Below are 20,306 nucleotides of genomic sequence, written 5' to 3'. Positions count from 1 at the left end.
AGCCTGGGGCTCGGCGAGTTGGCGTCCCGGCTCTGCGACTGAAGCTTTTGTGTGACAGTGGTGGGGACGTGCAGTATCCTCCTTGAAAGAGCTGTCCTCCGTAGTGGTATTAAAGGCACTTCCCTCACCGAATTAGAACCATAAGTTAGCGTTCTGTTTCCTCAGCGGGCTAGATGGATTGGTTGCCAGCCCTGTCTTGGGTGGGCTACTAAGAAAATTTTCTTGACTGCCAAGAAAATCAGTTTCAGTGGCCTCTTTGTGTGGTAGTCTCGCCTATTAAATGTCTCGCCTGGGCTATCTGACTTGTTACAGATAAACGCAGACAAAACCAGTTGAAAATCCTGTTGCTGCCTCCCTGGTGTTCAGCAAACTAGAAAAGCTTATTTATCTTTACAGTAATAATGTTTGATATTCTCGAGGTTTGAGCACAAGGATTCTTTTGGTGTTATAGCTAAGGATGTTGATATTCGTTAGTGGAGCATGTTAGTAATTTTAAAAAGTTTCTTTACTTCCTTTCCTTGTTGCACCTGGTATTTGCCAGTCAGAAAGAGAAGAGCCCAGACAGGCCTACTTGGGAGGTCGGTAGGAATTACCTTTAAGGCCTATTCTGTACTTTTTGGCCCTTGAATGCTTACAGTTAATTGGAGCTTGTAGCTGAACTTAGCCATATACCAGTCTTGAGGAAAAAATTGCATGCATGCATAATTGTGTGCACCAGGAACAATTCTCTAGGTGACAGGATTTGCATCATGCTGACGCGCTTGCCATCCTCCTGGGTGGTGCCACCTGCAGGTCAGAGTCCCAGCCTTCACTTCGGTGCGCGTAGTCATTTTAAGTTAGATACACAAGAAATACAAATTTAATTGTCTGTGTTAGGTGGACAAAAGTTGTTTTGTATTGAACATGAACATTTTATTCGTTTAATACTTGAGAAAAGAATGAATGAGCTTACATTTTTACACTGATGTGTTTAAATTTCTTTGATTGTTGTACACAGAACCTGCATGTAACAGTGTAAACCATATATGCTTTAATGTAAATAAACGTGTGCGTGTGATTTGTATCTTAGCAAAATATTTATATCCTGTCTTGTGCTGAGGACTCTTTTGGCATCTTGAATCTTAGTTTGGACTGAGCAGCTCATCCATATGAATTCAGTGCAGGATGGAAATCAACTGTAAACGGTTTCAAAAATAGTACGGAGGAACATTTCAGTGGATTTCAACATTTGTCTAATATTTGGACAAACAGTTTTAAAAAACCAAAACAACTGTTTCAGAGTTGTCTTTTTAATGAAATGGAATGTGTTTGTAACCGTTTTGATTTGCCAGGTGCTACCAGTAGGGTCATGCAACAGGCCATTTAGGACAGCAGAATTTTTGTCTGGCACCTAAAGTAGCAGTAACAACATTTGAGGAAAAAAGTAGCCATTTAAAAAATCCAAACTTTAATCCATGGTGCTAATGAAATCTCTGGACCTACTGACTCCGAAGTGTTAGTCGTAATTATATATTGACTGTAATGGAACCTTATACCAATTAAACAACTGTTTATGTACAAACCTTTGTTTTTAAAACATAGGTGCAGTTCACCACGTAGCCCATGGAAAGTTAATTTGAATTTGCCTGTTATGTGTAATTTAAATTTGAGGGTAGGTAAGGGGGTTTTTCTGTGTCAGAGCTTCTTTTGATTTTTTTTTTTGTTTTGTTTACTTCCATCTTTAACACCTTGCAGCCTGTACCAGTTCAAAGTCAGTGTTTTGATTTGCAACCTATACTGATTTACAGTCAGGATATTGTCCACTCTGTCCTATTTCACATACTTAAAAGACTGGAATGCATATCTAGAACTATTTTAATGAGCTTGGTTGGATTTTGCTGAATAGAACTACTGGATAATTTTTAAGAAAATACATATAGTATTCTAAACATTTAGATACAAGATGACCAAATTCTAAAATCTCCCTCATACAGGATGTTACCAAGTTGACGCCTCTTTCACCAGAAGTCATCAGCAGACAAGCAACAATTAATATAGGTAAAAACAAACTTCTAAAGAGAGGGGTGCATTAATGTGACTCTGGTGTTCGCGCAGTAGCACATGGTACCTATGTGAGAATGCATCTAAGAAATTCTTACTGGAACAGACAGTAATATATAGTGGGTTTATTGTAAATTTTGTCAAGGTGTAGGAAGAGACTTGTCAAACACTTTTAACTTGAAAAGCACCAATTTTACTTCAAGAACACTGTTGAATTAAGTGAGGAATGGTTGCTAAAGCAAAGTTTATTTTACCTTAAAATTAAGCATTGAAATGAGTTTCATGAAAATGTAAAGATCTGTCCATTGGGAGCTCAATTTAGGATCTTGTTTGTTTAAACAAAAATGATTACGAAATCTGTACATGCTTCTGATGGGAGCTCTGGACTTACTGACTACAGAGAGTTTGGGGTAATTATGTGTTGATTGTAATGAAACATTGCACAAAATTAAACAATGGTTTATTGACAAACATTTGCTTTTAAAACATAGGTACTATTGGTCATGTAGCCCATGGAAAGTCAACAGTAGTCAAAGCTATATCTGGAGTTCATACTGTCAGATTTAAAAATGAACTGGAAAGAAATATCACAATCAAGCTGGGTTATGCTAATGCAAAGGTGAGTCATTACTATAAATCTAGCAAATATGTTGCTAATATATTTCAAGGTGGATGTAAGCTTATAGATAAATAACCCTTGATGAATTAAACTTTTTCTCAATTTTTAAAAATTACTTACAGATTTACAAGCTGGATGACCCAAGCTGTTCCCGGCCAGAGTGTTACCGATCCTGTGGAAGTAGCACCCCAGATGAATTCCCTACAGATATTCCTGGCACCAAAGGGAACTTTAAACTAGTCAGGTAACTGCTGTAAAATGGATGATATCAATTGTGTTTACTTCCTTTTACATAACTGAAAACGGTCAGGATTGAGCTGTAAGCTGAACGAATTGTTATGGCAGACCACGTGTTCTTAGATGCTGGGCACCCCTGATCTGAGCTATCATCTAAACTGCATTGGTTTTATTTGTTGTGATGCACAGTCCATGGTAGAGCACAACTGTGGCTTCTGTCCTCGGTTATTTGCAGGACACTGAAGCGAAGTTTTTCTGCTATGAGCCTTTACAATGACTGCTCAAATGAGAGGAGTCACAAAGACTATTCTATGACAAGATTCCCAGTTCATGCTTATGTATAAAGCACATGTAGTGCTGTAATCGCATATTTCCATCCTTTCCTCAGATTCCCAATAGAACACTTGTTCTAACAATGACTTCTGTTGGAGTGTGACAGCCATGCAGCCATCGTTAAACTGTTGGTTAAAAGCTTTGAATTCTTCATCTTACTGGTTATGTGCTTATAGTGGGTTTTGAACATTGTCAGTGAAGCAGCAAATTAGTCCCTTGGGTTTTGGTGGCATGCTACCAGGAAACAGGGTTTCCTCACGTAACACATTCAGGCAAGAATGCAGTGAATTGACTATTATGGTCTGCACGATAAAATCATAAGGTTGGAACTAAGAGCTGTAACATTGTCTCTGTAGATAAATCTTTGAAGTGAAGTGCAATTGTAACCGTGCAATTACAGACGCATAATTTTCTAAAATTGGGGAATGGGAGACATCTTTTAAAAGAGAGAAGAGAAATCTTGTGTGGTGTGTTTGTTGTCGTTTTCTTTTTTATCTTGGTACATTTAAATGTAGTCTAATTTACAAGTAAATTTGTGAAATATGAAAACAGTACCTAATAGGGAGATACGATATCTAATCTTAAAACTCGGAAAAACTATTCAGTAGGTGTTTAGTTGTCTTGGTGTTGTTTTAGAACTTTTTTGAAAATTCTTTTAAGGTATTGCTACTCAGCATCTGTCTTGAAATGTTTGTTTATCTATTTTAAGGATGTTTTTAAATTCTGTGTCTGCCTAGCCATTCACATAAATCAGTTGGAGAAATTGTTGATAATTGGCTTTTGGACTTTTTTTTAACCTTCTACAACAGGCATGTCTCTTTTGTGGATTGCCCCGGCCATGATATTTTGATGGCTACTATGTTGAACGGTGCAGCGGTAATGGATGCAGCTTTACTCTTGATAGGTAATGACTGCTACACAAAAGCAGAGCTCAATTTTTTTAGTATCATGAAGCAACTTTATATGGGTTTTAAGATTTAGCAGGGCAGGGTGAGCAATTAAGACAAGTGAATGCTTTTGAGACGTGTTTGAGAAAATGAAGTGATGCTACAATGAAAATGTACCCAAACAAGCTGGTTTAAAAAACATCGCTATACATGCTCATTATTCTGGCAGCTGGCCCAATTGATAGAAGATTAGTCAGGTAAGACGAAACCTTGTAGTGATATAGTACTGTAAAATTTATATAATTTTATGGAAATAGATTAGCTACAGGTACATTTTTAGTTTCTCTGAAGCTTCAGTTTGCTTTAAATATGCATCTAGCCTTTGCCATACAGGAGAGTCCACAAACATCAGTACAAACAGTAAACCCAGATGAATATGGGCAAAAACAAGGTACAGGAGATTTATCTTGATTCAGAGAATTTTTGTTCTGATTTGCAGCCAACAAGAAGTGAGTAAAACTGATTTTTGTGTGTCTGGAACAATTTAGTGCTCTGCAGTGATAAATAGTAATCGTCTTACCTAGACAAGGCATGTCAAGAAACAAGAAAAACAGCTTCAGATATTGTAGTTTAAATAGTCTGAGATAGCTGATGAGCTGTCAGTCCTTCTGCCTGCTTAGATCTAAAAAGTGTGATAGACCAAACTTCAAGTGAGATTAACCACCATGGCACATCACGCCAAAGTTGGCTTCTTGGATGGCTGAAATCCGAACCGTGCTGGTAGCTGCCCTATTCACGTACTTGGTATATTTCTTGTGTGTAATAGAGTTTGGGGATCTTGGCATTTTTATGGCTTTAGCCATAAAAGGTATTTCTTGAAAGGTGAATTGTCCATTATGCTACAGTCAGTACTGAGACATCTGAAGACCTAAAGGATGGAATAAGTCAAGTAGACACAAGTTAGCTGTCAGTGTCTTTGGAAATTCTAGATGTATGTTTCTACTGGCAGCAAGCAGAATGGGGGAACCATTCTGGCAACCTCTCATCTGTCACCTATTGTGTGGATGCTGCAGCCAGCAGTTCTGAGGAAGAGTAGGTGCTTATTAGCTTGGATGCTTCACATGTAGCTTACTGGGAGGTGACTGTCTGGTTTTTTTATAAAGATACAATGGAAAGTAGATGTCCTAACTGTAGAAGTTTTGCCTGTCTTTACAGTTTCTATATTGTGATCACTTTTCTTCTTTCAGCTGGTAATGAATCATGCCCTCAGCCCCAGACCTCAGAACATCTAGCTGCTATAGAAATCATGAAACTGAAACACATTTTGATTCTGCAGAATAAGATTGATTTGGTGAAGGAGAGCCAGGCTAAAGAACAGTATGAACAGATTCTTGCATTTGTACAAGGTAAGTTTTCAACAGCAGAAATCCAGTTTGTGGTGGGAATTCTTCAGTGTTGGAACATGGACATAGTGGTTTTCTGTATGTTTATAGGAAAGCTTCTCTACTCAGACGATGCTGGTGTACATAGTCTGTTAATCTAAAAAATAGACCATTGGAGTTGTGCTTGTTGCTTGTTTCAGACTGCTTACATACAATAGTGTTAAAAAGCTGTTGGTTGGAGCTCTAGATGTAAAACTAATAGCAATAGCTCTTATCTGGTAGCTTTCACTGAATATTTGGTTTCTTCTTGGTATTGTTTCTTCTTGAATTGCTGCTTTGGTGGAGAATGTACTGTGATTTTACTGCAGTGCAGGAGAGAATGAAGCAGTACTTGCTAGGGGCACCTTGTAGCTATAAATGTGTTAGTTTCTTTTACCTGATCACAAACGATGGGTCTTTCATCTCTCTAAGTCCAGTTCAGGCACTGTTATCCTACTTTGTCCGTAAAGTTCTCCTCAACTTTAGCCTAGTGCTTTGAGTTTCGTCTTTCCCAGGAGCTTCCACTGTTTTCCCTGCTTATCTGCTTTAGCTGGGGTATGTGAAAAGCTGCAGATCTAGATTGTCACCATCAAAAGTAGCAAATGGGTCTGTCTTTTTTTTTTTTTTTTTTTTTTTTTCTAGTTCAGAATTGTTGCCTTGCATAAGCTGTTCATAATAGCTATGTCAGAGTAGCCTGATGTGTAAATTTGGAGTTTGAGAACTGGAGTTATCACAAAACACATAGATATAATTAAAACTATTAATATTTAACAAGCCTTGATAACTAAATGCATCCTTCCGTAAAATTAAGATTTTTCTAAAATATGTATTTCTATTGCAAAACTTAGAAAACATAGATCATTAAATTGATAGGAATTTTAGTTTGTCAGAATGAAACCTGACTGTAAAATTAATACTGATGTATCAAATACTGAGATACCCAATCTCTCTGAGGAGATTATCTTAAGAATGTTTCTGATCACAATGTAGGAAGTGAATTCTCCCTTAGAGCAGTAGATTGTCTTGCACAATGTTCCAAGAGCAACTGTAAAGCTCTACAGTACACAATTACCCAGAGGCAACTCAAGGGTTGTTTCAGAATGCCTTGAAAAGTAGGTCTGGGTGGTTTGAGCTACAATGTTGAAGGGAAGGGTAAATGCTCTGATACTGCTTTGGGAAATACACATAAAATGTGCCTTGAAATTCATTAGTATTTTTAACAATGACAGAACACTTGGTCATGTTGCTGTAAATACTATATTAAGGCTTGATGTTGAACTTGATTTAGGTACAGTTGCAGAAGGAGCTCCAATAATTCCAATTTCAGCCCAGTTGAAATACAACATTGAGGTAGTTTGCGAGTATATAGTGAAGAAAATCCCAGTCCCTTTGCGAGACTTCACATCTGAACCAAGGCTTATAGGTATGTAAATGCTTACTTAGGTCTGGGCTTTTGTGGCTGATCATTTACTACATGTATCTACACTTCGAATAGCATGTTGCTGAACAGCCTAAAAAGAGGTAGGTTTAGAAGGAGCATTTCATGTGTTCTTATTTTAAAAGTTGCATAGTTTCTGAGTGCTGTATTGTTTGTTCATAGTTAACTGCTATAGTTAAATCTATTTGAGGTGATTGCTGGGTTTTGTGTGTATTCTGTGCATATGACAGCACTAAAATGCAATAAAGATGAGAAATTTATGTGTCTTAACAACATTCCTTTAGTTGCTATGAATTTAAATTTGATTTAACAAAGTACTGACAAACTGTTGAATTTGAAAATTAAATTATTTCCATGACAGTCTTACAAGATAGCATGGTTAGATTTTCTGTGTTAGTCTATGTCCTGGATATAATTCTCAAAGTCTCAGTTCTTGTCCAGCATATTATGAAATTCAGTTCCACTACAATGAATCTATTTGTTTGCCCTTTTTTCCACATAAAACATGGGAGACGTACAAAACATGTTCAGAATGCATAAAAATTGTCCATATTAGAACAAGGTTACTGTATTCATTATGACTATATGAAAACAAGGTGCCAGTATTCACAATTGACATTGTGAATGTTGAAGGGGTTTGTAATATAGTCGATTGTTGCTTTCTTTTTCAAATGCTGATCTTTAACTTAATTTCCACTATACAGAAACAGTTTTAAAAAACATTTATATATATGAGCAGCTTAAATGGTATAAATCTGGTTATGGTCTATTCTTTTCAGTAATTAGATCTTTTGATGTCAACAAGCCTGGTTGTGAAGTTGATGACCTTAAGGGAGGTGTAGCTGGTGGCAGTATTCTAAAGGGTGTTTTAAAGGTAACCTTTTCCCTTCCTTGTCTGGAGATTTGTAATGATAATAATGAGTAGAGTTTTCCATACTTAGTACAAAGTGAATCTACATAGTGGAATTTTTTTAAAACTAGAATATAGTCAGATAACACTTATCCTTTCTGTCTGTGCCTCAGCTTTACTTTCCTGTTTTAAAATGCCAGGCCAAGAAACACTGATTTGTATTTTTTTAAATATATTTTTGTTACTGTAGTTCTAACTTTTGGTAATGATGATACTGATTTCATTGCTTACAAAAACTGAGGGAGCTATTTTTTTTTTTCCTGTCCTACCACTTTTACTTGCTGAATTATTGGGGGGAAGAGGGGAGCAAGAGAACTGTAAAAGTACCTCAGAAGTCTGCGTGGCCTCCCACAGGTCACACTTCCCCATTTAAGTATTCTGTATATTTTGATTTTTTTATTTTGCTTGTGGGATACTGTCGATAGATGGAAACTTTAAAAGTTGCTCTGCTAGACTGGAAAGGAAACTACATCTTTGAACATTTATACAACTTGCATTTTCTTTGTCTTGTGGTTTATTGATGCTGATCAGTTACACCGATCAAATTAACTCAATTTTTCTGATGTGCTCTAACATTTCTAAATGAAATGTTATTTTAAAAAAATTAAACTAAAGTTTAAGTATTGGAATCATTGCTAATAAAGATCGTTTGCTAAAGCAGTTTTACAAATTGTATTGGAAAGAAAATCAATTGTTACATTGGCTGTAAGATACAGAGCTTTCACTATTGTTCAATTTGCAGTAAACAGCACAACAGAAGTCCTAAAACTTCTAGAGTAGCTCAAAACCAAGGACTTGTGTAAATAGTAGATCTTGGGATAAGTGAGTCTTATCTGTGACTAGTAGTTAACTTTATGTTCCTGTGAAACCACCAGTTAATCACTTTTTCACTTTTGTAATTAGGTGGGCCAGGAAATTGAGGTCCGGCCTGGTATCGTGTCCAAGGACAGTGAAGGAAAACTCATGTGCAAGCCAATCTTTTCCAAAATTGTGTCACTCTTTGCTGAACACAATGATCTACAATATGCTGCTCCAGGAGGTCTTATAGGTAAGAATATTCTCTTATGAAAAGATTTATTTCTTCATGCGTATTGAAAACACTTGGTTTCATTCAACAATGAATTTTAGTGTAGTAAACAAAAAGGCTGTGAGCAATTTCAAATAATTCATGTATGTGGAGAGAGGCAATATGGGTGGAAAATTAGATATTTAATAAATAAATAATTTTCCTGAATGTTACTGGCCAATGCAGATCAACTTTCATTGTTAATTGTACCGGCTTTAACAGTAGAATATTTCTTCATCTGTTTAGACAGAGCTCACAGGCTTGCTGACATTCTGAAAGTGCCGTCCAGGTAGTAGGGAATTCCCAGTATATTCTCAGTTTGTTGTTTTTTACATCTCCTGCAAATATTTTAACACGTAAATGTGAGAGCTACCTTTCAGTTACTCCTTGTGACTTCCCTTGTTGTGTTGTAGGTGTTGGAACTAAGATTGATCCAACTTTGTGTCGGGCTGACCGAATGGTAGGCCAAGTTCTTGGTGCAGTTGGAGCACTGCCAGAAATATTTACAGAGCTAGAAATTTCCTATTTCTTGCTGAGACGACTATTAGGTGTGCGCACTGAAGGAGACAAGAAAGCTGCCAAGGTCTGTACCCCTTTTTTTGTTTTTCCTGATTTCTCTTCTTGTGCTAAGTTTTATTTGTACGTACACTTTTTTTTTATCTCATGTAGTAATTTTGTCTCTCTGTTCGTATATGCTTGCCACTAAACTTACCTACTTATTTAACGTTATAGAAGAATGCTTTTCAGAGGAGTAGGAATTCGTATCAGAGTAGTTTAAAGTAGCATAAAGCATTTATGTGTGTCATGAAGTTAGGTATTCTTCTAAACATACTGGTAGTTGTTTTCCTCGCTATCAGGCTATTCATTTGTGCAATAATTAGTTTTATACACGTACTGATCTACTTCCTACTTACGTGCTTTTTGTAATTTTCTCTCTGAAGAACTTTTTAAAGCTAAGTATTTTTGAAACACTGTAGTTGAAAAGAAACTGAACTTGATGCATGGCACAATCTTGTGTTCCATGGTCCATTTTACACAAATCAAACTAAAAGATCGTAGTTTTCCCCATTGGCATTAAAATCTATAAACTGCTTCATGTAATGGTAAGTTAAGTGCTTCAGCGCTCTCTTTATCCTGTGAAATGAATTGTTTTTTGAGAAATCATTTTGATGTATGTAGGCATAAGGGAAATGAGAATATCCAGGTTATTTAAAAGAACAGTATAACGTTCCAGTTTGTAGCAATATCTGAGACTGTTTATGCTTTTAATACAGTATGTGCAATCATCAGAATGTTTTACAGAAAATGTAGAGAAATCCCAAGAAAGTATATTGTACCAAGAACCTGCAGTGCTACGTGCACAACATGTTTATGTATTTGTCCTTTCACATATAAACTTTATCCACTGATGCTGTTGTGCGTGGTTTGTGTGTTGGGGATATTTAGAGTTTTTGCATTTCTCAGCTCTATCTTTTTTTGTGGCAGGTAGGTAACAGAAGATCCTCAAGATTGTCTGTGTTCTTTTTCCTAATACTAAAGCTTATGTTTCAGAGTTTTGTATGTCTGTTTTCAGGTGCAAAAATTATCAAAGAATGAAGTTTTAATGGTAAACATAGGATCCTTATCTACTGGAGGGAGAGTCAGTGCAGTAAAGGCTGATTTGGGGAAGATTGTGCTAACTAACCCAGTATGCACAGAAGTGGGAGAAAAAATTGCCCTGAGTCGAAGAGTTGAGAAACACTGGCGGTAAGTTGGTGCTAAATTGGTAGAGTACCTGGTTGTTGTGTGGTTAACAAAAAAAATACGTGATCTGATTTTGTTCTGGAATAGGTAAGTGTATGTCTGTTTTAAAAATTCCTCTGGATTCTCCTGACACATTGACATCATTATTGTGGAATGCGTCATTTCATTACTAGCCTTTTTTTTAAAAGAAACATTATAATTGGGTAGATTCCTATTAGTTAACAGACAAGGAGACATCTGAAGTTCATGGATTGTTGCCAAAACTGCCATGCTGTAAATTTGAGCTAACAGTAAGCAATCTTGGCAGAGCGGTTTGGAAATTCTTGTAACATTATGCCAAAGCCTGTCTTTATACACACCGAAGTCAGTGGTGTTCTACCTGTGGAGCTGTATGTGATTTCTAGTGCAACCTTGAAGTAATAGCCGGGGCATGGAGGAGGGACGTTCTAAGGTTCGAGTATTCTACATACTATGAGCAGAGAGGAAGGAAAAAAGTAACAACTGGATTGACCCATTGACATTACAAATACAAAATGTCTGTCTCTACTGTATGAAAAAGAACCATGCTTTAAGTATCCATGGATGCCTGTTTCTTTTTCAGATCAACAAGAAAGTGTAGATGAGAATGTAGTGCTTGCTGTCTCAGAGCTAGCTGACAAACTAGGGAAGAGATTGTTCCCTGAGAAAAAAAAAACAAGGAAAAAGATAACATGTCTTGAACAGGAGGGGAAAAAAAAAAAAAGACAGGACCCAAATTAAGTCAGGGAAAGCAGAAGGAAGAGGAGAAACTATTTATATTGTAAATGATGACTTTTTTTGAGCTATAGAATGATAGCCTGTGCAAATTTTAATGTGAGTTTTGTTGCTTCTGTAGATTACTTCCCACTTGAAAAACATGATCAAATTTTGCCAAAAAGCCTACTTGTCTCTGGATTATGGGGTGGGCAAGTAGTGGCAGCATGCTATAAAGATCCTCTTATGAAAAAGTTGCCTTCTATGCTGTATTGAAAGGACAAAGAGACATAAGGAAACTGAAAGTTGAGAAAAGGGAAAGGAGGCAAACTGGAAGAGCAGCATAATAAAATCCAACCAGAGTAAAGATAATGTACGGTTGGTACTCTGAAAAGGAACTTGTAGCCTGAGGCGGTGGAGTACTGAAAAGATGGAAGAAAGTGAGAAAGCAAGAGCTGAAAAAGAGGTATAAAATAGAAAGTAAATATATAGAAGTGAAACAGCAAATGGCCAAGCAAACAGGATGCACTAGTGATTCCAAGAACAGTGAATTCAAAGGTGGACTAGTCATAACCTATGGATATGGTCCTAAAAAGTGGAAGTGCTGGGTTAATAGACTGCAGCTCCTTTTCTGCTGTCCAGAGACAGGCTCTACTGCTTAGCAAATTAAATTGAGATGCACGCGTGGTTTCTGTGTATCTCCTTGGCAGAAATTGGAAATGTTTTAAAGACGTTTGTATTAATAACATGGACTGCCTGCTGACTGTGGAAATGGATATAATCTTAATTTCTTTCTAGCAGTGTATTTTTCTGAGGCAACAGTGGCCTATAAAAGAGGCCTTAATTTTACTCAGTATAAATAGTAGAACTTGCCCGAGAGTCGAGTTACCTTTATAGGTTACATGCTCACTGAGAGTTACAGCTCTGTTTATAATCTTACTGCCATCTTGTCTGAATTTTCACATTTTCATTTCTATTTGAAAGTAATGCAGCACTTCAGGCATAGGTGAACAAGATCAAGCTGTGAATGGATTTGCAGTCCATCAGTACAACATAAGTTACAACATTTTCAGATTTTTAGCTTACTGTTCAAAGGTGCATCCTTAGCTGATTACAAATATACCAATGTTCTCGGTGCCTTATCCTTTTTTATTCTGTGTTTCCACTAACCAGTCTTAGATCTTGTAGGATGTTTTGGGTGGGAGACAAGTGGAGAAAACTCAAAATGTGAGAACTGAAGGCGTAAGAATGACAGAAGGATGTTGATTTATCCAGGATATTTCTGACTGCTATTAAAAGTAATACAAATTGGTTTTCTTTTTGCAGTTTAATTGGTTGGGGTCAAATCAGAAGAGGAGTGACAATCAAGCCAACTGTTGACGATGACTGAAGAACGAGAGTGCTTCATTTTTAAAGATGAAGTGCCTATTTCTATTTCGGAGGGGGTATATTTTCACAGTGGAATTGGAAGCTGTGTGAACAGTATCTTTGAGTTGTATGGCTGTCCTCGTACATTTTATCGAATTTTACCCTCTTACTAAAATACTAGTCACTATGACCATTAAAAGTGTAAAAGAATTGGCGTAGAAGTGGGTTTAATGATCCACATTTTAGTAGAAATTAATTGTACATGTCTCATGGCATGTCTAATTTATGTTACTTTGTGTTTCAGACCTATCTGTTTAATATCAGTCAAGCCAGCCCCAGTGTAACACACAACGCATAAATCTGGTATTGAAATAAAATATTGCTTATTTTCATTAATTCACATCATTTTTATGAATAACAAAAGACTGCAGTGATTGTTCAACCAGTACAAGAATTAAAAGCAAAACACAAAACTCTCCTTGAAGACTAGTACCCTTTCTGCACAACATCTTGTTTTGTTTAGACAGCCGTTGACAGCAAAAACTTTCTTCCCTAGTTTGTATGGTCCTGACTTTAGGATTCTGGCTGTATTACGCTTTGTAATGAGGATGGCAATGTTGACTGATTTAAGTTTGTCACTCCCAGTAACACAACCAGTTGAAGAACGACAAGTAAACTGGATCTGAACTGGCAGTACTGGTTTTGACCTTGCTTTAGAATGGATTTATGAAAAGAATGTGATTAATTTGAAGCGTAGCTGTTTGTCATCGTGGAACTCTGTGTGGGTGACCCGGGAGCTCTTTATACAGTGGGAGTAAACTGCTTATTTCAAAGCTGTATTGAGCAAATATTAGCTATGATCTTGAACTTTAAATATCTGGAAAAGGCTGTAGAAGGGAGCGATTTGGGGGGCAGGAGGAGGAATTCAGAATGAGATGAGGAAAAAGGTGTAAAACCAACCACTTGCTTAGGTAGCCTGAATCACACTCCTTAGGAGAAAACATAATGTAATAAATTTACTATAGGGTGCTAATACTTTCATCCTTTTGGGTTTAATTTCTTCATTTGTACTACTGTACTTAGTTCTAGGTATTTTATATACTAGACTATTTAGCAAGTCACGTTACTTTCCATATCTTTATACCAAGTGCTGTGTTCATTTTCAAAGCCTGGTTTCAGTTGTATTTAATATCTTCAGGGGCATTCGAAGGTAAATACCATTTCACTTATCAAAATGGACTTTGATGAAGCAGCTTGAGTTTTGTTCCTGATTTTGCATTGTATTTTGTGTTCCCTTATTCCATCTACATTCCTGTACTCAGTGTCACCATTTGTAAAGTACTTCTACCTCGCGTGGTGTTGAGAGTAAATACATCCATTTTTATATAATGCTTCTCCTTTTTCAAAGAGAGTCAGCTATAGTTCTTCCTGATTCTCCTAGTACTTGACCAGTGGACAATCTTAAATGTGTCTGTTTCGAAGACTGCATCTTCCGTGCTTTGGAAGCTCATTTCTGTAACTCTGAATTCCAGGAACTTAGATGAACTTACGTCTTGTCCAGTTTGGGAGCATGAGGGTGAGCACAAAAGAGTGAGGAAGCTCCTGCAGAGCGCAGGGGCGAGCGCACCACCAGGGCGAAGTCTCGTCCAAAGAGTTCTTTCTAAACGCCCTGCACGTGTGGGTCCAGCGGTACAGAAATGCTGAAATGCTGCTGAGAAATTGGCTAAGTGCCCATAGCCGTTTTTAGGCATCCAGATACTTTGGAGACTGGGCCTTGCATACCGTGTCCCACCAGGGGTAGGGTGTGGGGGCAGGCAAAGTGCAAAGCTCTTTTTTGCCACCAAAATGTTACATTTTCTCTAACTGCAAAGCTTTGACTCTGCTGGCGTGAGTAAAGAATAATGGGAATGTTCTGAGACTTCGCTGAACAATGAAGCACGTGACTGCAGCATCAGAGTGCCACGCATGAACAGCCTAAGTGTAAATACGTTATGTGCTGTTGTGTCTGGGTCCACCCACTCTGTGTTCACTGAATTGTGATGCCAAGATTTAGGGGAAAGAGAATACCAGGTCAAACTAAGGAAGTTGAGAATTAGATTTTCTTGGCCAGGACGTAAATAGTAACAGATGACTTGTGAGCTCTCTCGCTTTACCAAGGATTTGTTTCAGAGTGATGATGTTATTTTTATTTTTCACCCTTCATAGGTCAGAGTTAGCTACCTGACCATAGGCAGGCAGTTGCATTTGAAAGGGCTTGGCTGCCAGGGCACGCGTGTGCAGTGGGCGACTGGCACACTCGCTCCACGCCGGAGCGGTACCTGGACAGAGCGGGGCATCTCGGATGGCACCAGTACCCACAGGTGGGTCACTGAACGTCCCCCAGTAATCTGTCAGGCCTCAGTAACTGGTTTTTGGAGGGTGCTAGTACAGTGGTACCTCCCCGCTATGGGGAGGAAAGTGTATCACCTGAATAAATATTCTGCGAAAGACTTCTTGTATCTGAGAAGCGTGCCAGACCAGGGAAGGTTAGGGGAGCCGCTCCCTGGTTTGGTTTGATCACCCCACGATTGGCTCCGTATTCAGAGTGGTAAGAGACGCTGCCCGGCTGTCCGTCCCAGGAGTTTGGGCTGGTGAGCTCCAACTAAACAGGCTACAGAAACTGAGTTCTCCGTTACGTTTATCTGTATCACAGATGCTGTACGGCCCTGCAAACCACTCAGTTAAAATTCAAGTTGGTTACTTAGTTTAAGAAATCAGATTTTCAGGAAGCAAAGGTGCACAAAACTGAAAGTAGTGCCTCACCTTAACATTTTTTAAATGCCCATGGGGTTGACTGTTGCTTCACTTGGTTTTATGCATGGAAATGAGGTTATTCGTAATAAAAGTGGATACTAGTTTCCTCTCGTTTCTGATGGAACTGAAGTCAAGTTTAAAACTGAATAGAAGCTCCGGGAGGAAAGAGTTGTTGCTCTCCAAGGTCTGGATGCAACTCCTGCCCCAGAGCTGCTATCCAGCCCCGGGCTGTATATCCCAGCCTCTGGGGCTACAGGTTGTCCAAAAGCAGTTTTTCCATTGAAGAGTTTTCTGGTTTGGTTTGTTTTGGTTTGTTTTTTTTAATGTTTATGCTTGCCATCTTGGTGAGTATGAAAACCTTATTCATGGAGCAAAGCGTTTAAGAGAGCAGAAACACCGCATTCCAGACAGCAAGGGTCACCTCTCTCCTCTGCAGCGAGGACTCGCACCTCTCCCACATGGAATGCTTAAGCCTTTGTCACTCAGGGTACCACGGGTGGATTTTAATCCTCCGTATGTATGCTCGGCATGGCATGGGATTTGCGACAACTGTGGGGACGCTGCAGGGAGTTGGAGGACCGGTGCTCAGAACCGTGGTTCTAACTCCGAGTGGAAATACAACTTACTCCAAAATGGAATAAACACCCACAGGAAAGCTTGTTCAGTTTATTCCTCTTTCTTGTCTCCCTTTCTCCCACCAGTTCTCTCTCTGAAAATGAGCGGTGACAGTGATCCTTCGCTGCCCACCCTGTTTGTACGGAAAGCCTCATTGTCTCGTAGACCTGCACTGAGTTACTAACGGTGACAGAAGACGTGGAGGTGTCTTCCCAGTGCCCTGTTCTGAGTTCTGTTCCATTCGGATCTTGCTGCGGTAGAGTCAGCAGAATCACCCCCTACCTTACATTTGCCATAAAGAAAAATGTAGGAAAAAACGGCCTTTACTGGAACACTTGAAATGAAGGTCAGTCACCTTCGTAACTTCTGCAGAAACACGAACCTGCTGAAGTAGGGACATGTCAGATCTATAAAGTTTGTTGTTGTAGGAGCTAAATAGACCCAACGGTGGAGCAGGTAGCTATTTGGGTGAGAGGCCGGTTTTGTAGTTAATTTTCAAAGAAGGGTGCTCTCCCAGTGTCTTACGGGGAACTCCTTTAAATGAGCCAAAATAAAATGGCGGGGGGGAAGAAAGGGTGATCAGGGGTTCTGCTGGTTGAACAGTTGCTCCGTGAGCTTCTGTCCCACCCCGCCGAGGCACGGAGCGGTTTTGAACAGCGCAAGAGGGAGGGAGGTTTGACCTCTCGTACAGCATTCCGTATTGGCTGGAGCTGAACTACAGCATTGTTAAGGGACACAATGCTGACTGCAGACACTGCTGTGCCAGGCTGCATTACTTCAATATTTAAGGCAGCAGCATGATGTAACACATCACGCTTCTTTAATACAAATTACTAAATATCTTGTGCAATGGTACAAAGTTAAGGTGCTGCGTCAGTAATTATTTCTGAGACTGCAGTATGCGTTTGGGAAACGCCATTTCCAGCCTGATCTCAGATTCTGTTCTGAAGGGGTGAAGCATGAATTTTCAATTAACATCTTTGCTGATTTTGTTCTAGTATATACAAAATCCAAAAGCATTTTAAAACTATGGTTTTATTGCATCAGTTTTGTAGCACTTTCAAAAGTGCTTCTTTCTAGCTCACTGCTGGACAAGGAGTTTCTACTGTTTTGCCATGCTGAGTCACCTTGACAATAGCCTCAGTATTGCCAACGTGAAAGGTTCACACTTCTGCCCCGGTCCCGTTCACGTGCTGGTTCCCCATCAGTGCTTCTGCCAGCATTGTGTCCCAGCTACGCATGCCCCTGCCGTCCCAGGCCACTTCTTGCTGCAAGGCTGGGGCTAAACACTTAGGAAGTTTCAAACACCTGCCCTCCCGTAACAATAATAGTATTCATAATAAATGGCACAAACTGCTGGTTTCCAGACCCCGTCACCTCCTGACCATGCGATGGTGGTCCTCCACCCACGACACACTCCGCTGCCTTTTTACCGAAATCACCAGACCCTACGTACACTACTTGTCATCCACCAGTTCTTCCGTTGCCATCATTGTTCTGGCACAGCTCCCTTGACAGCTGATGTTCACTTCCCATAATGCCAAAATGACGCACGTGCTCTGACTTCGTGTTGCTGCTGTTGCTCCTCTAAAGCTACATCTATATGCACCCATCTAATTTCCCGTACGTCTCCAGTCCATCCTACTGGCATAGTAAAAGTGCTCATTTCACACCCTTCCAGACTCAATCCAGGTAGAATAAACATTTTTTACAGAGGTTTTGGTATGTGGTGAATAACGTATCAGCTGTGACAGCCAAAACCTGTATGTAAGTGATACAAGTATGTAAATAAGTTCTCCTTTCTTACCTTGAAAGGACTAAAACCCAAACAAACAAGTCGCCTAACGTGGGCAGTGTGCAACAAAGCAATAGGCAAGAGAATTTTGGTGCCAAGGAACAGGCATCTTGTCGAAGGAATTGCCTCAAATATTTAAATAAATACATATTCTTCAATGTCTTTTATAAAATATAAGGAACTAGAAGGCCATGCTCAAGCATGGATGAAAACTGTTGAAATATTTTAGTTGAAATAATGTTTATATGATATTTGTGTTGAGGAAGGCTTCGTTAAGAAATTGCAGGGTATGCATTTATAAAACACCAACTTTTCAGTTCAAGCAGTTGCTTTCTAAAGCCTAGTATACTTAATATTTCACTGCATTTGCCAAAAAAAAAAAAAAAAAAGGTTCACAAATTGTCTGATGTTCCACAGCCCTAAGGATTCAAATGAATTGGGGCACTAGCTCTCCCTTATTGCCTCTCTGTGGACATTGTGAAGAAATCTAACATACTAGACAGGATTCACGATGTTCTTTAGAAAGCCCCTTCCCCTGCCAAACACAACGCAATTCTATGTCTAGTTATTTCAGTTTATTTAGTTTATGATGAAGACCTGAAATTTTCTCCTGCAAATGTGCCTGTAGGTTCTGATTCATTTTTCTTCCTGTTTTTGCTTAATCATCTGTTTGAGTATGTAATCTGTTATGACTCTCGTACTACTTCCCAAGTAACACACAGACAGAATTATGTCGCAGATTTTGCGTTTTCAGTAAAGCAGCTTTGTTTACCTCGGTGACTAGCACCGGGCATACAGAAGTAGAATACTTTTTCTTTTGTACCTATTGACAAATACAACCCTAAAAGTCAGTGCTGTCCTTCCTGCTACTCCAGCACCAAATTTTGTTCCCAAGAAAGACTCACGGAAAAGAGGGTTTGTCCCTCCATCTAATGGTGTGTTTTGCAATGCCCTGCTGTCTTGTTAAACTATTTATTAGAGCAACAGGGAGGGGCTGGCACCGTCCTATTTCAAAATGCAATGCTCATGTAGTCACCGAAGCAGAGCGCCCTCGGGGACATCTACAACTTCATTAGCCAAGAAGAGAAAACACAAATACCCTTTGACTCTGAATCTTCTCTAGCCTTTCTTTTTCAAGGTCTGTCAGGGCTGACTTCCCGCAACGTATCGGGTTGAATATTTACTAGTCCTTTTACCTTTATTACATGTATGCACCAACAACTGTGGAGACGGTATCTCTATTTACTAGTCCTTTTACCTTTATTACTTGTATGCACCAACAACTGCGGAGACGGTATCTTTGATTCATGGACAGATAAGGCAAATGAGATGTAAGCTTACAGAACTGTAGGGTAAACCTTGGATTTTTTTTTTGTTTACCTTCCCACCCCCCCCCAAAACAATGAGGTTTAAATTAGGAGGATGTTATTTGAAATTGTAGAATAAATAATTAACCTCCCTACCTAATTAAAAATTCCTTTAAACTTGCACAGCACTTAATAGGGAAGCGCTAGAAATAAAATTGTGTGTGGAACCCTGCCTTTAAGAGCTAAGCATGAAGAAGTCTTCTGAGTATTTGTAAACCAAGATATTTCAAAGATTTTAATGCAGCCAAATAACTTGTCAGTTCTCCAGAGGATGCCAGGGACCCCTGCTCAACAAGGACCACCCTGCCCTTTAAATGCAAGACCTATTCTCAAATTTTTTTAACTTTTTAATTAAAAATCTTTTTTTATTTTCCTTTTTTTTGACAAGGGCAAATAATCTGCATTTGGATCTCAGGCAGCTCAAAAAAAAAAGTGTCTGCAATCTTCCCCAAAAAATTAACTTTGAGGCCAACCCCCTTATGGAAAATTTCAGACTTGTGAAAGTGAGCAAAGTTTTATGAGCAACTAAAACCCCATATAACGCAGAATGTCAGAAAGCTTCAACGTAAGCGACACTACGCTGCATTTCGCTAATATTTTCCAAGAGAGAGGTTATCTGAGAGAGAGACACAGCTGTAGGGATTTCACACTGGCCTTACAACATTTTCACCGCTTTCAACCTACGAGGTCAGTTCGAACCTACTGCCCTTGTGTACCACCGCTGTCAACAGCTGGGCTGTAAAGAGCTGGGCCCTCTTCTCGCCTTTCTCCACAACCGTCCTGCGTAGTGCAGCCCAGGCACGAGCCCTTCGCCTTCTTCTTCGGGGTCCCAACAGCCAGGGGGTTCTTTACATTGGACACGGTTCTCTAAGATGTGTAGATTTGAATAAAAAACCATGTCAGTCGGTTGTCAGCCTGGTACCTCTGAACACACTTTTTAAT

General features: G+C 39.1%; 1 protein-coding gene across 1 annotated transcript; it reads left to right on the top strand.

Annotated features, from left to right (window-relative positions):
* Nucleotides 1-1,973: 1,973 nt before the first annotated feature.
* Nucleotides 1,974-13,278, top strand: EIF2S3 (eukaryotic translation initiation factor 2, subunit 3 gamma, 52kDa; the record flags this gene model as incomplete). The annotated part of the gene is made up of 11 exons (XM_009695058.1): nucleotides 1,974-2,037; nucleotides 2,532-2,659; nucleotides 2,782-2,903; nucleotides 4,039-4,133; nucleotides 5,364-5,522; nucleotides 6,826-6,960; nucleotides 7,755-7,849; nucleotides 8,789-8,933; nucleotides 9,365-9,534; nucleotides 10,525-10,697; nucleotides 12,753-13,278. Coding segments are annotated over 11 exons (1,350 nt in total), but the record flags the coding sequence as incomplete, so codon positions are not given.
* Between the last annotated feature and the right edge of the window lie 7,028 nt (nucleotides 13,279-20,306).

The sequence above is a fragment of the Cariama cristata genome, unplaced genomic scaffold (assembly GCF_000690535.1).
Source record: "Cariama cristata isolate BGI_N322 unplaced genomic scaffold, ASM69053v1 scaffold7272, whole genome shotgun sequence".
In the NCBI taxonomy this organism is placed as follows: Eukaryota; Metazoa; Chordata; class Aves; order Cariamiformes; family Cariamidae; genus Cariama; species Cariama cristata.
Note: the sequence above shows the minus strand (reverse complement) of the source record. Positions and strands in the feature narration are given on the sequence as shown.